At 39.0% G+C, this 21,092-nt stretch overlaps 1 protein-coding gene and 1 long non-coding RNA gene across 21 annotated transcripts in view; one reads left to right on the plus strand and one right to left on the minus strand.

The window, feature by feature from the left end:
- TPK1 (thiamin pyrophosphokinase 1) overlaps positions 1–21,092 on the minus strand; it is a 476,657-nt gene that overhangs the window by 91,326 nt on the left and 364,239 nt on the right. For 11 of the 14 annotated variants that reach the window (XM_039523066.1, XM_039523063.1, XM_039523059.1 and 8 more), the window contains one exon: positions 16,808–16,919. In XM_039523066.1, coding sequence (XP_039379000.1) covers positions 16,808–16,919 — 112 coding nt within the window. The other 3 variants (XR_005593748.1, XM_039523056.1, XM_039523055.1) reach the window with 3 other exon arrangements.
- LOC120397363 overlaps positions 1–21,092 on the plus strand; it is a 37,764-nt gene that overhangs the window by 3,097 nt on the left and 13,575 nt on the right. For 3 of the 7 annotated variants that reach the window (XR_005593754.1, XR_005593758.1, XR_005593753.1), the window contains exons 3-5: positions 4,352–4,607; positions 18,536–18,616; positions 18,764–18,871. This is a non-coding gene — a long non-coding RNA (uncharacterized LOC120397363). Of the gene's footprint in view, positions 1–4,351; positions 4,608–12,419; positions 12,570–18,535; positions 18,617–18,763; positions 18,872–19,355; positions 19,724–19,820; positions 19,958–21,092 lie in introns of those variants that run through there. The other 4 variants (XR_005593755.1, XR_005593757.1, XR_005593756.1 and 1 more) reach the window with 4 other exon arrangements.

Here is a 21,092-nt window from a genome sequence, read left to right on the forward strand (position 1 = left end):
AGGGCGAAAAAGGGGATGTCTACACAGCCCAAAAAAAATACCCACGGCTGGTCTGTGCCACCCAACTCAAGCTCGCGGGTCTTGGGCTTGGGGACTGGGCCTGAGCTCTAGGACCTCTCCCACCTCACAGGGTTCTACAGCTTGGGACACCACCTGGCAAGGCCCAGAATATTAACAAAGGGGAACACAGTTAGGTGAAGATTTAGGGTACGTCTACACTTAAAACACTAGAGCAACTCAGCTTAGCCTGGGTCTGCCTTTACAAAGGGGTAAGCAGGTACCATAGTGCATTAAAACAATGAGTGCACCTTTCTTTCTTCTGTTTCACTACAGTATAAAAGGAGGTTTCTCAATATATTTCTGTGCACTGACACGCTCATGTCATCCTTAGATTATAATTTAGCATTTACCTGCTATGGTTAGGCTTATGATCCATTTTCTGACTGTGCACATTCATGACATATTGTAACTACAGGGGTAATCTGTACTGCGACAAAAAAATAAAAAAGGACTGACAGTACTTTCAGACTGCCTGGCCTATTCTGTAGATGGCACTGTATGTTAAACAATGATCTTTTCCCCCCGCCTACCCTACAGATACTGTGAAGCATTATCTAAAAACAGTATCTAACACAGCATGAAAAACATGCTTACTTACATCCAAGGGATCATTCCACAATATTAACCTTTAAGCACAACTCTGGAAGGGATCTCAAATTTGTAATTTAATTACCAGATTCCCCTTGGTAGGTCACTTACATGCAGTACTGCCCCAGTGAACCTGCAGGAGTACTGCGTAGAACGATTCCTAACTTCAAATTTTATATATTTTAAAAAAAGATTATTTCTAATTATAGCAAATGTGAAATATGTACTGAACAATGGCTCACATCCGTCCTTTTGAGAATTAAATGGCTGTGCATCACACAGTTAACAAGAGCCAGAAAGAAGCAGTGTGAAAACAAGACTGATTGGAGCAACCGGGCATCAGAGCCATGTAAATCGAAGATTGAGAGAGACAAAGGAACAGCTGATTTTTGCAATGGGACACAATTTTTCAAGGTGAATTTAGCTGGAGAACTGAAGTAATACTGGAGTCATTAAACCACATCCTTCACTCCTTACTCAGACCGAACACTCATTGAAGTCAGTGTCAATTTTGCCTAAGAGATACAGGACTGGGACTTTGACTTATAAAGCTGAGGAGGAAAGTCTTAGAACCATGGAGGAAAAGAAGTCCAAACTGTTTCAGGAGTACTCTATTTAGCTCAATAGCTCTTCCTCTGGCCTGCTAAGCTGGGTGACCTCGGGCAAGTCATAGCCCATCTGTGCCTCAGTTTCCCCATGGGTAAAATGGGGATAATGATACTGACCTCCTTTGTAAAGTGCTTTGAGATCTACAGATGAAAAGTGCCACATAAGACCTAGGTAGTAGTAGTATTTTATATGAAAATAGTTAGATAAATTACCAGTAGGTGGCACCAAAGAATATGTAGCATACTTCTTAAGTTTGGCAGAACCAAAAAACTTCTTGTGCACTGCAAGTGGCGTTTCCCAGCAGCTCTTTACATCAATTCTTAAGAAAAAGAAGGAAGAAAACTTTATTTAAAAGACTTGCTCCAGATTTTTGGTATTTTATGCAGTTCTATTATGAAAACTTAATATTTCATTTTAACTACCATTACAAAAATGCATTTTTGTTTTAGCTAGTTTGTCTGCAGGTTAATATTTCATAGACCCCAACATATAACGTTATGTTAAACTTCTTTTCCATCCCCTCCACTAGGAGTGCCTTTTGCTATGTAGGGTATTTGTATTAGTGGCATAAAAAGTTTCAACCCCAGTGAACAGTTTTATTACCAAATATGAAAATAGACAGTATGGCCATTTTTAGGTCACATGAAGGCACAACATGTGGCTACTGGAAGAAGCAATTTCAAATTTATTATGGGTAATTCTTTAACTCAGAAGTGTTATGTCCTCTTACTTACAAATTTGCAGGTTGGTACTATACCCTATTACTTTTGGCTATTTGAGACAAAATCTAATTGATTAGAAACATTTCTGTATGTACCAGAGTATGTTGTCAACCAAATTGTCATAAGAGAGTGTACTTGATGCTTCAATGGCAGCTGTACTGATAGGATCTTATGTTGAGTTATAGGTCAACAAGCAAGAGAGTTGGGATATGAACAAGCTATGAACAAAATGTTTGAAGAACACTTGTTCACACAACCCTAGTCATGGTTTCATACTTCGCCCTGACAATCCAAAGTAAAATTAGGAAGAACTCATGTAAATTATGATTGCCATTCCAGAACACATAATATACGGGTCATGATTTTAAAGTCTGTTATTTTGCCAACTCGCAGAGATAGAAATGGGAGCTTTACAGCAGTAGAGAGAGGAGATATTAGGGGGACTCAGCACTCATGAAAACTCCTGAGATTTAGAGATTTAAAGTTACTATTACATTTTAGGTTATTTTGGAGGTTATGTCTACACAGCATCTAGGAGTGAACCTTCCAGCCCGGGTCCACAGACTCACATTAGCGGGGTTGACGCTAGTACTCCAAAAATGAGTTGTACAAATGGTGCATTTATGTTGTGGCTTGGGCTGGAGCTCGGGCTCTCAAGCTTAGAGAGAGGGGTGAGCTTGACAGCCCACGCTGCATTGTAAAACACCATCTACACAGTGAATAGTTATGCACATGTTTAACTTTACTCAGTGAGTAATCCCATCTGGATTTAGCAGAGGAAGGATACACCAAGAAGTGCTACATAATTCCCTAAGCCTTCAGAATTAAGGTGAGTGAGACATTTTCCCACTACTTCAATGAGCACAGAATCAAGCATCTATAAAATATTAATTCTGCAACATATATGGCATATACAAAATACAAGACAATGTAGTAGGATTGAAAAGGTTTTATTTTATAGGTTCCTTACTCATGAGTAGTAAAGCTGCTCATAAGTTATGCAGGTCATCCCAAGTTCATGTTGTTAAAACCTTTTTAGTCATGCACCATATCACCATGTATGCTGTATTTGCATATACTTTATAGAAAATCTTACAAATGGATTAGAGAATTAAAAAAGTTACTGTTCCTATGACATAACAAAAGAATAAAGTAGCTACAGATAAAGTATGAAGAGCAATCAGTACCTTTTGCTAAGTAATAAAACAAACAGATTCAAATATGTAGAGCCTTTCCAAGTTTTACATCTAGATACTAGACAAAAAGTACAATATTTGGAACTGCTGTGAGCCTGACTTTTTTTAGCTGCCCACCATACCGTGTAGAACAGCAAATAATGTATTATTGCTATTAAATAGGGTGATGATTGGAAACACACCAGCAGTTTATAAATGAAGATCCTATATTTTAAGTAATTATCAGCCAATTTCAGAACTGCTAAATGCAGTAAAAAACCCTGAAGGATACTAATTCATTCACACCTCCAAATCAGTTCTTGATTTGACAATACCACCGTGCTAATAAGGGCACAATACAGATTTCTGAGGGAAAAAACAGCTTTCTACAATTAATGAGTTCATAACATTTTTCTATAATACATTGTTTTATAAAATGAACATGACTGATTTTTTTCTTTACAAAAATAAAACCATACCACCATCCCTGATGTAGCACCTCCAACTGATTTGCTTCAAAATTAAGAGCCTTATTTTTGATGAGTGCTCAGATAGCTGATTAGAAAATTGTCTTACAAACACAGTGATTAAACAGTAAGCCAATCAGGAGAGCTACAGTGCTGCTGGAGGCAGGGTGTAAATTATAATAAACTAATGTGCCATACTGGGGGAACCTAGCGGTGCAATTATGAGACATTTTTTATTGATCGTTAGATTATAACTGCTACACTCTGGCTTGTACCAGCAATTTATTATATATATATATGTGTGTGTGTGTGTGTGTGTGTGTGTTTTCTATACTGTAGGTGCAGAATATAGAGAGGAATATGCATTCGCTATCTTTTTGCTGTATGTCATCGAGCTATGATCATTATAGATGAAGATGTTTTGACTGGTTTGAAAATGTTTATTGTTTTTATCAGTAATTCCTTATAAGTAAATGAAATCTCTTTCCAAACAAAATATTAAGTTTGGTCATTATATACAGACATATATACACATACTCACATATTATGCATGTGTGTAGATTACTGCTCCCGCCCCCTCGCCCCCCCAATGGAAAATACCTTAAAAGAGCATTAAGGTTGCAAAAGCAAGAACTCCAAAGTCATCTCTGCAACTTTAATATTGCCCCTTTGTGTGTATGCATTATAACACAGTCTTTAATTACATGATCTCATACTATTTTTTTCACAGGACTCCTGATTCACTCAGTGCATAGGATGGATCTGCTCTGGGGATGAATCTGAGTTATGTAGTGAATGAAGCTTTTATGTGTATGACCCCTGCCGAATTCCATCATGTGGAGTCATAATGACCTCTACATGTGTCAGCAGCACAGTTGGAACCTTCAGATCGACAGCACAGAACTAAAGGAATAACTGACAGCAAGATAAGATTGTCATCCTCTGTTTGGACCAGCCACTAACAGGACTACGTGAACATGAAATAGGTACCTTTTAAAGCGTACTAACAGAGCCTACCTGGGCAATTAGAGAGCAGCACATTAGACAAGCCCACTGTTTGGGGAAAAACAGATTTGCCACAATGCTCTATATCTGGAATCTAGGCAGAAAACAGATAATTCCAAATCATACCCATTTTAGTCAAGATTGCTACAGGCTACAATTAAGTGTCACACTGAATCATGAATGAGCATGGACCGTATATTTTTCTGTGCATTGTACAGAGCCAAAAGCATGCATGGTGTTCAACAGAATATCACTACCAAGACCACTATACCATCACATGGTGGCGAGGGAAAAAGCCTTTACTCTTCTATAGAAATAATTAATGGACTGATGGCATAAACCAAAAAGAGACCAGAGCGCTGTAGGCACTAGAGCTGGGTGAAATTTCTCTGAAAAAATGTAATTTAGGAGCAACCAAAACTATTCACAAATTTGTGTTAAGTTTAGCAAATAGTTTTGGCCAAATAAAAAAAAATTAGATTATTTTTTGTATTTTGAAAAAAGTCAGAATGGTTCATTTTGAATTGTCATTTCGTTTGACCTGAAGGAAAGTTTTTTGGTGTTTCATTTCGCAAGGGAAAAAATAAAATAAAATCAGTTTTGGTTTGAAATCCTCCTCCTTCGGTTTCAGCCACCACACTGAAAAATCAATTATTTACTCAGTTCTATTAGGCACCCTTTGGAAGCGAACTGTTTAATCCCACACTGAAGTACCAGAACTCTGGAGTCTCTTTACTGTTTGACAAAACACACATTTATCCCACTACACTGGTAGGTGGAAATTCTAACAACTGACAGAATGTGGGGAACAGCTACACCAAGACACAAAATGGAAAGTGAAGGGTGGGGGCAAAGGGGGTGAAAAAAGGAAAGGGCCAAAGAAGAATAAACCAACATAACAAGCACCACTTGGCACCTTTATTATGGCAACTTAGGTGAGGACAAGGGCACAGAGAAGGTAATGTTTCTCAGCAGCCCTGGGATGAAGATAACAATGAATTACACTGATTTTTGCAGTATACAGACTTAAAACATACGTTTGCAAATATGCTAATTGGAAACAAATCAGTTTTTAAGTGTACAGTTTAATATCTAGCTCTATCCACAGGCAGTTTAAAAACAAATACAATAGGATAAACTATATAGTTCTTTACCTTAGCTCATAAGCTAACACATCCCACTTTTCAGTTACTGGAACTTGAACCAGACATGATTGATTTGTCCTTCTTTCAGTCCTTGCCCTTTTGTGATTCTGCAGAGAACACTAGGAACCAGCAATAACTCACCACATGCCTCAGAGATCTTTTTTGTTTTTGGAAATCTCTCAGCAACATGACATCTCACATTTGTTATGGTTGATTCTGGGCATTTAAATATGCAAACAATTAAAGTATATTTGCAAGGGATATGACAAATGAGCATTTGCACACTGGCCAATTTTTCATTGACTTGCATTCAAGAACACGATTATATTTCAGCTTTGCCTCCACAGTTGTCTAAATGAGTTGATTTCCTAATATTCATGTGGGCAGGTTGACTGATGAGAATGACTTTAGTATAAACTCAAGAGTCTCTCTCTCTCTCGGACAAATTCCACTTCCATTATACTGGTATAAATTCATAGTAACGGTTGAAGTCAGTGGAGTCACTCTGGATTTAAAATGGTGTAATGAGAACAGAATCTGACCCTTTTCCTCTTCCGACATCTCTTCCCCTGCCACACAACAAAAAGCCTTCTAAATTTTTTACACTTCCTACTTGGCCTATTTCTGTTGATTTTTAAGTGATTTTAGTATGTTAAATTAAGTCATTGAGCTATATAAATGAGTTGAAGTATCAGAGCTGGGACTGGAACTAAACTGGTCTTGAAAGGACAAAGAGGAGATGCAAGGGGAAGAAAGATTTCATTGTCCTGAACCTCTGCTACACCAAATGTCTGAAGGAATGCATGACTGTATTTAACAGTGGAACACAGCAGGATTCAAACATCGGCCAGGCTAATTCAGTCTGGTTTTACTTACAGTTATGTTCCCAAACCATATAAGAGGGGGAAATTTCTCTGTTGCAGAAGAGCGGGAACCTTCCCCCAGATTTCAGTGGATGTCTGGATTTGGGGAAGAGGTCCAGACTTGAGGTTTGCGCATAGACTCTGCTTTTACCAGGAGGGACCAAAAACCCAGCTCCAATGCCTCCACCACACACTTCTGATCCAAATTTTCCAGCTCAGTCACAATTGCAAACATTACTTTTAGCTTTTAAAAATTGCAGCTACCATACACTGAGCTGAGCACTGCTTTAGTGTGGGACACTTCCTAGTTTCAAAATATGTTATGCATTAGGCAGCGCCCCTGTCGTTGCTTTGTTAACTGTTGCTCAGCTTTGACATCAGTCCGCCCGCACCAGGACACCAGCCTCACTGTGAGTATATTTCAGCAGGCCTTGTCTTATAACAACTGATCAGCCTCCTCAAAGGCAGACAACAAAATGCTTACAGCTGAGCAGCTCATTTGCTGGCAACAGGCAGACACTGCCCAAAGTGACTGTGGCAGCAGCACTGATTCTGATGCCCAGTGCTAAACAGAATTTAAAAAATAAGGAAACTGGAAGGAAGCAAGGTACTGCCCATGGGAGCTCTGAAAATGTTTCCCAGTTACTGAACTAGAAAGATATTTATTTACTAATGGAATAGAAGGGGACTGGATGCTTCAAACTGTTGGTTGTGAAGCCTTTCACCTACTGGTTACTAGTTAAAATCCAGCCCACTTTGGAAGTTGCTGCCCTCTGACAGCTGTTTTGCAGCTTGTAGAGATGAGTTTCATTTAGTTGTCTCTATCCAATTTCTAGTGGCCAAGTCTCAGTATCATAAAAGCCATCATCACAACCAGGACCAATCATATAACACTCTGAGAAGAGGCACCAAGGATTAAAGGAGTGTGTTGATTATCTGCCCTTCCTAATTGGAAGGAGGCCCATTGGCAGGGCATCATGGGGAAGCTTGGATTGCGGTGGACCATACCATATCCAATTTGGGGGGTAAACATCTCTTCAAAGTCTCCACTGATGTTAATTCAGAACTTTTCCTGAACAATAAACCCATAAAATAAGAGAGACTCAATTGGTTTAAGATTCCAAATCAGTAGTTCAAATGCCATCTAAAATACACTTAAACCACAAGCCTGAAAATCAGCTGCTTCTTCTCTTTGGAGTTCCAAATTCTGTGTTTCCTCTGCAACACTTGGCCATAAACACTTAAAACAGTGAAATGCCTTTAAAATAAAATTGTAGCCCTAACAGTAATGGTAGCATCCCTTTTTCTTTTGTGGGTGGGTGGGAGGATTCCTCAATTTTATGAGCACAACAATTAAGCAGTTTAGAAACAAACAAGGAACACAAAAATAATAAGTAACACAGCAAAAGTTTGATTTTTACTATCAATGGCAATATTTAAAAAAAGTTTTGGTTGATATTAGCAAAAACTATTGACAACAACAGAAGTAAGAGCTTTCTCTTATTAATTATTATTATTATTATTGCCTCCTTGTAGTCAAACAATAGGGAGACTCTGTTGCATAGAAGTAGTTCACAGCAATATAATTCCCACCCTACAAAAGCCAGTTTGCACAAAAATTACATGGAAAAACACTACGCACACTGTGCTAATTCACTTGCAGAGGCTAATAATACAGGTATCATAAGGTACAGCATATGAAAGGAAATATGCATTGAGTCATAACTTACTATTTGCTAATGAGATCATTCCTTACTATAGAAAATTCTTAGAATGCCATTAACCTCCAGCCAGGTTCCCTTATCAATAGCAGTACTGCAGCTTTCTTTCTTCATCCTCAGTTAACCTCCATGAAGGGACCTCAGAGGATATATACTGGATAACACTAGCACTTGGATATTTCTTTTCTTTTTAAATGGTATGAAGCTGTTATCAGCAAGCAGCCAGATGAGTCAAATCAGAGCTAGTATTATCTAAATTCTCTGTTGTAAATCAGATTTTAATGGAGAAAAGATTTATATCCCTTTGGGACCAGGTAAGGAATATGTTATTAGTGTGATCCAGAATGTGTACTTTACAATAGTAAATACAGCTAGGAGTTGTTCCCCTGAGCAATTTTCCAACGTCTCCAAATTTCTTTGCTCATAAGGTGGAAACTAAAACAAATGAATCTCCCATTTTTTCCCAATACTAGTAAATGACAGTTTGTAAGGGAACATTTACACATATATATGCACATGTGTGTACATACACACACACACACACACTCATTTTCTATAGTATTGTATGTGAAATCAAGACGTAAGCTGTATTTGCTTGACCATTGGAAGGAGAGTTTATGGATTTCAGTTTTAATTATTACATCATAGATGTGAGAGGTTTGGTAGCATCCCTCAGCACAGTTTCTGTCATAGATATTTATCCCTTTCATAGACTTAAGGTCAGAAGGGACCATTATGATCATCTAGTCTGACCTCCTGCACAATGCAGGCCACAGAATCTCACCCACCCACTCCTGTAACAAACCCCTAACCTATGTCTGAGTTACTGAAGTCCTCAAATCGTGGTTTAAAGACCTTTCTATTCCTATCCAGAGCCTACAAAGTCTCACAGTATTTGTGAATTGAACGTAGATCACATTTGACTAGCATTTGAGAGCTTTTTATACATTTTCATCACATGGGAATTTACATATGCCCAGAAAGAACACTGTGTTAAACTCATAAGTAAGGTTGATAAGTGAACCAACACTTAAATATACTGTAGTCCAAGGAAGTTTGAGATAAAATAACAAAAGAAACTAAAAATGCTTGAAAAATGTTATTTGTATTACAATAATGCCTACATGCCCCAATAAAGATCCAAGGCTCTATTAATAGCTAAATCATCAGTTGATTCGTCCAGCTATTACAGCACAGATTCTAAATTAATTTATAGTTGAGACACTTAAAAATATGTGATGGTCCAGAAATCAAGTTTTTAAAACAAGCCTTTCAGATTTTTTTTCTATTAACTGATGACAAAATGAGGAAAAGTCTTTTACTTTTTGTCACATTTAGCATGAAAAATATCATAGATTTACACACCAAGGGTTGAATTTATAATATTTATAAGCATTCTGTCCATTAAGGTTTACCGGGGAGGGGCATGTCTCATACTTCCATGCACAAACGAACAGGCAAAGGTCTGCCATACCCAAGCTATCAGCAAAAATGACGACACTTGAGTCACACTTCATAGCAATGCGTGGCCTCCTTCTCTTTGCTTCTTTATATTATCCTTCGTGGGTGAGTGCCATTTTCAATTTAAGTGTAAAATCACAGGCAGTACAGAAGTCAGGAGGATAATTAGTGATAGCTAGTACTAGTGCTATGGTATTTTTCCAGCAATTTTAATCTAGAGCTTGCCATGAGAAAAAAAGCTTGTTGCAATGGAAATTAACATGCATTCTAGATTTGGGGTCTTTGTTTTTACTTTGTTTCACTGTTTTTTGTTTTACCATCATCTGAATAATAATCAGATTCAGAATTTGAGTTATTAATGGTTAGGTTCAGCCGCTTACTTGGGCACAGGATCAGTTTCAGGTTTTAGAGTCTCAAGTTGCTTTTGGAATACCTAGAGAATCCCGGCAGTCTTAGGTTCTATACTTTAGTGATGAAGAGGCTGAGGTATAAATAGTAGAACTATCCAGATTTTGTGATTAAAACATTAATAATGAGACCAACCAAGTCAGTTGGAGCAACTGATGTGCAACGTGAACATTACCCAGTCAAATAATGCAAAATGCAGTGTTTGGCTTCTCATTGAAAACAGAAAGGAACAAGGAAAGGAAGGAAGTAGAGCTGCTGTTGTAATGTTAGTTTCCTACCGATAGGGTCACATTGTCATTTCTATGCCTGCTTGTCTCCCTGCACAAAAAAGGTAACTGAACAAAATGAAAAAAATTCCAAGTTTTTTCCCTATATAGTGCTCGTCACCATAGTATCTAGATGCTGTACCTCAGTGATGAGCTGCCAAAATTTTAGGAACCGGTTCCCTACCAGGTCGTCGGTGGCACAGCTCCAGCGGGTGAAGGACCCACCGCCGAAGACCCGGTAGGGAACCGCCCGGTGAGTACACCTCCCACCCATGTCCTGCCCCCGACTGCCCCCCTCAGAAACCGCAACCCATAACCCCCCCCGCTCCTTGTTCCCTGACCACTCCTACCCGAGACCCCCCACCCTAACTGCCCTCCAGGACCCCACCCCCTGCCCAACACGCCCAGCTCCCTGTCCCTTGACTGCCCCGACTCCATCCACCAACACCCCGACAGACCCCCAGAACTCCCACGCAGCGCCTACCCACCCCCCCCTTCTCCATCCCCTGACTGACCCCCCAGAATCTCTGCCTGATCCAACCTCCCCCGCCCGCTCCCTGTCCCCGCCTTATCCAACCCCCGCCCCGACCCCGGCCTCTTACCCCTGCCGGGGCTGGGCTGGAGCGGTGCCACACGGCTGGAGTTGGGGCTGGGGACCGGAGTCGGGGCCCGGCCCGGGCTGGAGCCACGCGGCTGGAGTCGGGGTCGGGGCCCAGCCCGGAGCTGGAGTTGGGGCCTGGGCTGAGGCCCGGCCCGGAGCTGTGCCGCGTGGCCAGAGTCAGGCCGGGCTGCGCGGCGCCTGGAGCCCTCCTCGCGCCCCGTCCCCGCCCCAGCTCCAGCTCACCACTGCTGTACCTCCCAGAATTCAGCAGCTAATCACAGTATTGTTGGTATCATAAGCACTGAGGACAACTGAATTCCCAGTCCCATGCCATCTGCAAATTGTGTCTGATATCATTCCAACCCTCCAACCCTCAAACCAACCATGGAGTGGTTAGTAACCCATGTCTCCATAAAAAACAAACATCTCTTTGGCCAATAAAATAAGGTTTAAACTCAAACTTCTCCATACAGAACATGTCTGAATGGATCAACCCAATTATGTGTGTGACAGATTTTTAGTATCATTTTAGTATACATTTTAGTACACAGTCTCAGCCTAACATATTCCGAATTGCCTATTCCCACTTCTCTCTTAAGTAAAACATCTATTAACATAAACTAGACTGTAAACAAAAGGTACAGGAGAAGAGGTGAGAGCACCTACTAGAAGACAATTATGCACCTATTACACAGATGACCATTTAGCAAATTCTCTGGTCAGATGCTGCTGCTTATACTATTTATACTTTTGAAAATGATTCTGCACCCTCCTGCCCAAATGAAAAAAAAAACAAGCAAAAGCGGCTCAGTATTTACATACACAACAAAGCAGACAGCCACTCCAGCTGCACTTTGCGAGTTTAGGCTCCTTTTTTAAAATTCTAGCCTACACGAGTTTGGTGCCCCAAATCCATGGAACTTGGACTCCTAACTCTCTTAGGCTCCTTTTAAAACCCCAGCCTTAAGTTTTCAAATAACCGCATTTGAGGTTATATAGTGTAATAATGACTGCACACAGTGCTATCTTTAACAATAATGATCCACGTTAGCCTTTTGTGGTACTTATGTCATAGAAAGTTCTGGATCCCATTCACTTCATGCATGACCCTATGCTAGGGGATTCCCCATACCTCTGCATTTTCTTGTGATTCAAGAATGCCCAACATGGAATATGCCCGACTGTTATATATGTAGTTACTCTAGCAAATATTTAGAATAACTCTTGCCCATTGCCCAACAATATTTATTTCTATCTGGTCAGGGTATATTTAGTTCAAGCAGGTCAAACCAGCACATTTTGGACATTCTCTTTTCTCTTTGATCAAGGGCAATCTACCCTTTCCTTTCCCTGTTGAAATGTCACTATGGTAATAGCCTCACTGACAGACATGGCGGGCTCTTCCCATGAAAATGAACATCATCAGGTTGGACATTCCCACTGGATTCTCTATCTGATTCCATAGAAGGCTGGGAGTGGTAAGGCAAGTTTAGAATTGACTATCTGCTAGCAATGGTCTTCGGGGAAAGAGCTATCACAACATTTTCCAGACTTTAATTACAATCAGGATCTACAAATGCTGAGTTACGATAAGCTATGGCGCTTTTGCCAAATTGCTATCATCATTTTTTGCAAATTTTCTCTCATGAAAGAGACCACTGCTTTAGAAGCAACAGAAAATTCCATGGGACATATTATATGGGGTAGCCCGCAGACTCTCCAGAATTACCCTGACAATCCTCTGTTTCCCAGACAGGGACCTTGTTAAGGTAACAAAGGTCATGTCATTCAACTCAGGGAAAATTCGATGCATTTGAAAAATAACTAGCATTTGAAACAAACAAAAAGTTTCCTCACAAAGTTCATCACATTTTGATACAGTGCAGTGTGTAACTTCAGCTGGCTATTTTACGAAATGATGTGAACTCCTTAGATTCTGCTTCATTAACTTAATGGTGGTTTAAGCTTCCTTCGCCTACTCTCTGTAAGTCTGGGAAATTTATTGAGACATTATGTTACTCATTTTTTATACAGTAGACACAAAATTCATTGTACAGCCAAAAGCATACGAGTGAGGAGGATTTAGAAGAATCTCATCCTATCCCTATCATTGAGAACACATTATCATAGAATATCATTATTGGAAGGGACCTCAGGAAGTCAGCTAGTGCAACCCCCTGCTCAAAGCAGGACCAATCCCCAGACAGATTTTTGCCCCAGATCCCTAAATGGCCCCCTCAGGGATTGAACTCACAACCCTGAGTTTAGCAGGCCAATGCTCAAACCAAGCCTTTCAAATTAGAAGATGAGTGCTCCTTTTACATGGTACAGACCAGTTGAACTGTGCCAGCCAGCCAGCACTTCACCCTGATCTCCTGCATCTGGAAACTTCCTTCCATTCTTAATTTAATGCAGAATTCAGAACCCAACTACTAGTGAGCCATTGCTAACTAACTAGGGATTTCAATTGTGCACACTCACATCTGCAGCAGAATTTAAGGGTTTCCAGATGCTGAAGTGCAAGAGACCATGTAAAACTATGTTTTGCCAAAGATTAAACCCCTAGTAAAAGATAAAAGCAGACAGCTAGATGTGAGGCAGGCATCAGTGGCACAGTAGGCCCCAGCAGAGTGGCTGGATCTCAGATTCAACATTACGATAGAGAAGGTATTCCTGTGGGGGCCATATATGTGGGTGGGCACAAGGGTCTACCTATGTAGATCAGACTGCAGGATTAGGACCTAGGTTAGAATCATAGGACTGGAAGAGACCTCGAGAAGCTATCTAGTCCAGTCTCCTGCACTCATAGCAGGACTACGTATTATCTAGACCATCCCTGACTGGTGTTTGTCTAACCTGCTCTTAAAAATCTCCAGTGATGGAGATTCCACAATCTCCTTGGCAAATTTATTCCAGTGCTTAACCATCCTGACAGCTAGGAAGTTTTTCCTAATGTCCAACCTAAACTGCCTTTGCTGCAATTTAACCCATTGCTTCCTGTTCTGTCCGCAGAGGTTAAGGAGAATAATTTTTCTCCCTCTTCCTTATAACAATTTTTATGTACTTCAAAACTGTTATGTCCCCTCTCAGTCTTCTCTTCTCCAGACTAAATGAACACAATTTTTTCAATCTTCCCTCATACTTAATGTTTTCTAGACCTTTAATCATTCTGGTTGCTCTTCTCTGGATTTTCTCCAATTTGCCCACATCTTTCCTGAAATGTGGCACCCAGAACTGGACACAAAACTCCTTGTCAGCCTGGACTAGAGAAGAATTACTTTTCATGTGTTGCTGACAACACTCCTGCTAATACATCCCAGAATGATGTTTTCTTTTTTTGTGTGCAAATTTTACACTGTTCACTCATATTTAGCTTATGATCCACTATGACTCCCAGATCCCTTTCTCCAGTACTCCTTCCTAGGCAGTCATTTCCCATTTTGTATGTGTGCAACTGATTGTTCCTTCCTAAGTGGAGTACTTTGCATTTGTCCTTATTGAATTTCATCCTATTTACTTCAGACCATTTCTCCAGTTTGTCCAGATCATTTTTTATTTTAATCGGATCCTCCAAAGCACTTGCAACCCCTCCCAGCTTGCTATGCCATTATCTAAATCATTTAATAAAGATACAGAACAGAACTGCACCCAGAACTGATCCCTGGAGGACCCCACTTGATATGTCCTTCCAGCTTGACTGTGAACCGCTGATAACTACTCTCTGGGAATGGTTTTCCAGCTTATAGTAGCTCAATCTAGATTATATTTCCCTCATTTGTTTATGAGAAGAGCATGGGAGACTGTATCAAAGTCAATTACTGAAGTCAATATATACTACATCTACCACTCCCCCTCTCCCCCCTTATCCACAAGGCTTGTTATACTGTCAAAGAAAGCCATTAGGCTGGTTTGACATAATTTGTTCTTGACAAATCTATGATGACTGGTTTTAGAGTGGTAGCTGTGTTAGTCTGTATCAGCAAAAAACCTGTTAGTCTCTAAGGTGCCACAAGGACTCCTGGCTGTTTTTCCTATGATGACTGTTACTTATCACCTTATTATCTTCTAGGTGTTTGCAAATTGATTGCTTAATTATTTGCTCCATTATCTTTCCAGGTACTGAAGTTAAGATGGCTGGTCTGGAATTCCCCAGGTTGTCTTTATTTCCCTTTTTATAGATGGGCACTATATTTGCCCTCTTCCAGTCCTCTGGAATCTCTCTGTCTTCCATGACTTTTTGAAGATAATCACTAATGGCTCAGATAGCTCCTCAGTTAGCTCCTTGAATATTCTAGGATGCATTTCATCAGGCCCTGGTGATTTGGAAACATATGACTTGTCTAAGTAATTTTTTAGTTGTTCTTTCCCTATTTTAGCCTCTGATCCTACCTGATTTTCACTGACATTCACTGTGTTAGATGTCCAAGTAACACATTCACTCCCCCCACACAATCAAGTAACAGGCCTACCTTGTCCTTGGTCTTCCTCTTGCTTCTAAAGTATTTGTAGAATGTTTTCTTGTTACCCTTTTTATTTGTTATTTGTTTATATTAATCCTTTGTAATTTGGCCTATTTTCCACTTTTTGTAGGACTCAGTTTCAGATCATTGAAGATCTCCTAGTTGAGCCAGGATGGTCTCTGGCCATGCTTCCTATCTTTCCTATGCAGTGGCATTGTTTGCTCTTGTGTCCTTAATAATGTCTTTTTGAAAAACTGCCAACTCTCTTGAACTGTTTTCCCCTTTAGACTTGCTTCCCAGGGGATCTTACCTACCAACTCTCTAAAGTCTGCCTTCTTGAAATCCATTATCTTTATTCTGCGGTTTTCCCTTCTACCGTTCCTCAGAATCATGAACTCTACCATTTCATGATCATTTTCTCCTAAACTGACTTCCACTTTCAAATTCTCATCCAGTTCCTCCCTATTTGTCTAGAATAGCCTCTCCCCCTACTGGATTTCTCCACCTTCTGAAATAAAAAGATGTGTCTGGGTTAGTAGAAGATGGCCTTTATGGAACTTTCCAGTGCTTGTGAATCACTTCTTTGGTTCTTTCCTTTTCAATTTTAATGCTTCTCCACAACAACAAAAAGTTGACTTCATTTTCTTGGGTAAAAATACCCTGCATGACTCAAAGGAAAAATTTCCTCTTTCTATTTTTCTGTCAAAAGAATTTTTGTCATCTTTTTCTCTTATAACAAATACTCCTGTTTTAGGGCAAATGAACTTTACCCATTTTAAATAATAATAAAGAAAAGATATATTCATCCAGAGTTGACAAATAGACGGTACATGTCAAGCAGTTCTCAGAAAGTGAGGTGGCTTTAATAATCTATATCACATTATTATTTCTCTCTCATAACTTTATGGCTTATAGGCAGGAGTTTAGGCACTTGCAGCCTTACCTCCCTGAAGAGTAATGTATCAGGATGGTAATGCATCATGACCTCAACAAATGTTCTATTTAAACAGTATTATGATTCCCAAAAGCAAAACATATTACAGCCTGTGATGTCTTAGGTTTTAATGTAATTCATGCATTTCCTTTTCTGACTTTTTTATTGCTGGAAAAACTTGCTCCACTAAAGTTTACTATTTCCCCCTCCCCTCTTAAACATATAGGACAAGATTTAAATGTGCACGGGTGTAAATCTGAAATAACTCCAATTAAGCTATCCCTAATTTGAAATGGTGTAAGCAATGAGACATCTGACTTACTGAGGTTCCATTTTAGGCCCGTCGTAGTAACGTTGTCACAAGGGTTCCCAACTGGAATGAGGCCACACCACTTGCTTTCAAGTCCTGTGTTTACATACAGTTTGTGCTTTCCCTGCAATACAGAAAGAAGTCTTCTTTAGACAGTAGCAACCAAGGACCAGGAAGTCATTTATACAAACACATTTAAAAAATACAGTAGAACACATCTGAATTAGAGACAGGACTGATCTTAATTCTCCCAAAGTTCAGAAGTATTTGGATCTGGGATTTCAGTGTGGCCTATCATACAGAGAGGGACCAATCAAAGATCCAGATTTGAAAGTACGGGATTTTGAACCTGGGCTTTTGGTTTGGCCCCATCTTTAATCTGAATCCAATACTGTTCATTATTCTGCACTAGCAGTCACACCCAAAGTTAAGTTGGTTTTTCCTCCATTTTGGAGGAATCCTGATCTAGTCATTAATTTTTTTTGAACTGTTGACTTTCCACATGAGCTGTGTAATACTTTAGAAACAAAACTAGGCAACATTTACCTAGTTTGGGGGGTTTCATCACAAAGCCAAAATTTTGGTCACATTTGTATGTTTCAAGTACTCTCCCTTCTGGAAAAAGTTCTAAACCAGTAATGAAACTAATGGGGTTCTACAAAGTTTAAAAGTGTTCCAGAGAAATAAATCTAAAATCTATAGAATTTAAGAAAACGACATCCCCCTTGTTAGGTTTTTAAACAGCATCCAAAATAATTCCATAGCAGGGATACAATTATCTTAAATATATATTGATATAGAAAAAGTCATTTTCTATTATGCATTATAGGACTTTTCCATAAGGGTTTGAGTGAATCTTAGCTGAATTATAATTTGGAGTGAAAAATTAATACCTGTTTCAAATGAAACTGAAGAGGTGTGAATCCATTTGAAATATAATGATATAAGAACACTACAGTAGGACATGAAGTGAAACACTCTCTAGTTGAAACTGAGTTTCTCATATCTCTAATGTTAACTCATTTCATAGCTGTTAATATTCTCTGAAAGAGCTACTTTTAGTGATGACTTATTTAGGCTTATATAGGCTTCTATTAGCTGTCCTAGACCCCCAATTCAGCATATTACTAACTTTAAGCATGTAAGTAGTCCCAATGAATTAAAAAAAAGAGTGGACAGTGCAAAGTTTAGAGGGAAAGGAAAAGCAGCATTTCACAGTACAGGGACAACAATGATCTGTACTCATTTATATATGAATTTTTTTCCTGTAACAGAGCTAGCAGGAAACATCAAGGAAGGAAAGAAGGAAATTGTGCTAATATTTGTGGAAAAAATATCAGATTCTTCCTGTATAATTAATTTGTTCTACATAACAAAAGAGATAAGATGCTTCAGAAGTACATGATTTTGGCTTTTATTCTCTCGGCTGCATGGGAGCACTTAACTCCTGTAAGTGCTAATCGGAGTCACGGACATAATTCCCTCTCACAACAGTGAAACATTTAAGTTTTTTTAATGATTTATTAATTTCTCTATCAAAATGGGTATTTAAAAACACAAAACCAAGAAACCCAAAATGTATCACTTACTGAGTGTATTACAAAGATTAAGATCCTGTTTAAAGCAAAAGAAAACTAGTTGTGTAACTCAAGAAATATGCTAAGTGGCAAGTAAATAACCTTTTACCGAAAGAAAATATTGTAAGCTTCAGCCTTGTATTTCGTGTTTCCTCTCCCACAGCAGCCTCCACCACTGTGAAGTGACAAGTTAGAAGATGAAAATAAGGAAAAAATACCTTACTGCCAAGATGAATTATCTGAGGTGCTTGACAAATTCTACTGCTTATGCCAAATACCTTATAAAAATCCTCAATATGAGCCAGGCTCTGAGTTATCAAATGAACTTTAGAAAAGTTGTCAATTAAAAACTATCAGAGTTCATAGCTTTAACCTGTTTGATTGTTTGCAGAGCAAGACGGAGAACAGTTCAACTTTGTCTATCTTCTCAAATCACACAATTTCACAAGGTGCTGAGCCACAGGTTTCCATGGGTACTGTGGGTGCTCCACAAATGCAGGTATTTACAAATTCATGCCTAATGCCCTTTTAGCCATGCAACAGGCATAGCTATTTCTCTACTGCAATGTTTCTCATCTCTTGTGAGCATTACCTTCCTGGGAAATTGCTCTGGGCCCTGGTCTACTCTACAAACTTATGTTGGTATAACGTCCCTAAGCAATGCAGTTATACCAACCTAACTTGGGGAGGTGGAGTACCTACATCAAAGGGAGAAGCTCTCCCGTTGGCACATGTAGAGTCTTCACTAAGCACTGCTGTGGCACAGCTGTGCCGCTGCAGTGCTTTAAGTGTAGACAAGCCCTGAGTTACTCCGCAAGAGGCGCAAGCTACACTGAAGTGTATCTCTATTCTGACACCTATTGGTAAAAGAATATGAAAAGCAGTGAAGTAAAGATGGCTGGCCTAAGAGGGACCTGGATTAATTCCTGGCTTCTCAATCTCAATTTATTTGGATTGCTAATCTTGAGATCATTCTTTTTTAGGCCCTGATTCAACAAGAGGGCTACTCACATGCTTAAAGTTAAACACCTGCTTGTGAAACAGATGCCTCTAAAAGTATGTTACTTATTCAAAGAACATGAGATCTTTAAAACAGAAATACCTAAAGTAATTATCAAAGTGTTGTCAATTCTCAGGGTTTTATCACAAGAGTTGTGATATTTCACGTTTTTCTCAAAGCCCCAGCTTACACAGCCAAGTGAGTACAGAAGAATCTCATCTTTCATTTAAGAAAGAAAAGTTTCTAGCCTTCATGCTTGTGGAGAAAAGTTTGAAAACAAACACTAAACACTCAAAACCCAGATGGTAAATAAAAATAATTTACAAGCTAAATACAAATTTATCTTAAAATAAAATCTCATGATTTAAGCCACTCATGATTTTAGGGGTCTGAGTCATGATTTTTGAATGCTCAGAGTTAGCAATATTTAAAGGTCCTCTGTTTTCAGTTTTCACTAATTTTTACTGAAATTCTGGAAGTGCTGGATCTCCGCAGATATACCTCTCTCCTTCTGGAATGGGGAGCCAGCTCCAGGGGATCTCTCTGGCACCTGAAGGATGCTCCAGAAGGACAGACGGTCACTTGGTAAGCTGGGTGTCCTGTCCCACAATACTAAACCTAATATTTTCCCAGAAAACTGTGAAGTTAATGTTTGCATTGATTTCTATCTGTTTTTAAATTTTTGTAGTAAACACTGACACATTGCTAGGAAATTTTAAACAAAGTAAAGCCAGAAACAAAGGGCCTTAGCAATACTGTACAAAGAAAGGTAATAATTGGAGATATACCAATCTCCTAGAACTGGAAGGGACCTTGAAAGGCCATCGAGTCCAGCCCCCTGCCTTCACTAGCAGGACCAATTTTTGCCCCAGATCCCTAAGTGGCCTCCTCAAGGATTGAACTCACAACCCTGGGTTTAGCAGGCCAATGCTCAAACCACTGAGCTATCCTCTATTTTTAAAAAGAATAAATTGACTTATTTTTTTAAAAAAATCATACATTCTTAGGGAGTTTATTTTGTTTTGGGAAAGAAATATCTTAAAAAGTTAACAAATGAGTTCATTTCTTTGGCAGAAAGATTAAAAACAACAACACATTTGTACAGAAAGGGCTAGACAGTCAAAGCACTGTGAGCCTCCCACAGGGAAAATTAGGTGCAGAATGATATTTTCAACTTCCCATGTAGAAATCTTCTACAGAAGCAACATTTAAGGGAGAACTCACAAAAATCAGAGTAATCGTTATTGGTAAATTGCAACTACAAAAATTAATTTGCTCTTATTTTTAAACTTTAAGATTAAATAAGCAAATAATACACTGGTGCTAAAAAATGAAACTGGTACTGTGTTTGTAGAAACCTTTCTAGAAACCAAAGTTACAAAGTTTAAGAGTAAAAAGAAACCCAAAGATGGATTAAAATTACTTCCTTTTAAGTTTTTACCTCTGAAGTAGACAGCTGAACTGCTTTAGCATTTTAACTTACAAATCAAATATCATTTTCTAATGTTACTGGTGATAATAATGGCAAATAATATAGCCGTATTGATTTTTATCTTGTAAAGTAGTTTTGAAAAAAAACATTGATCAGTTTTGAGGATTGATTCAATTTATTTTTCCCACTTTGTGTCTGGTGCTGGGAAATGAGATCAACTTCTAAGTTTAGCAATATGAAGAAAATGTCAGAAGGTTGTTTTTTTAGTGTGTTTTATCCAAACAGGCT

The sequence above is a fragment of the Mauremys reevesii genome, linkage group 2, assembly GCF_016161935.1.
Source record: "Mauremys reevesii isolate NIE-2019 linkage group 2, ASM1616193v1, whole genome shotgun sequence".
NCBI lineage: Eukaryota > Metazoa > Chordata > Testudines > Geoemydidae > Mauremys > Mauremys reevesii.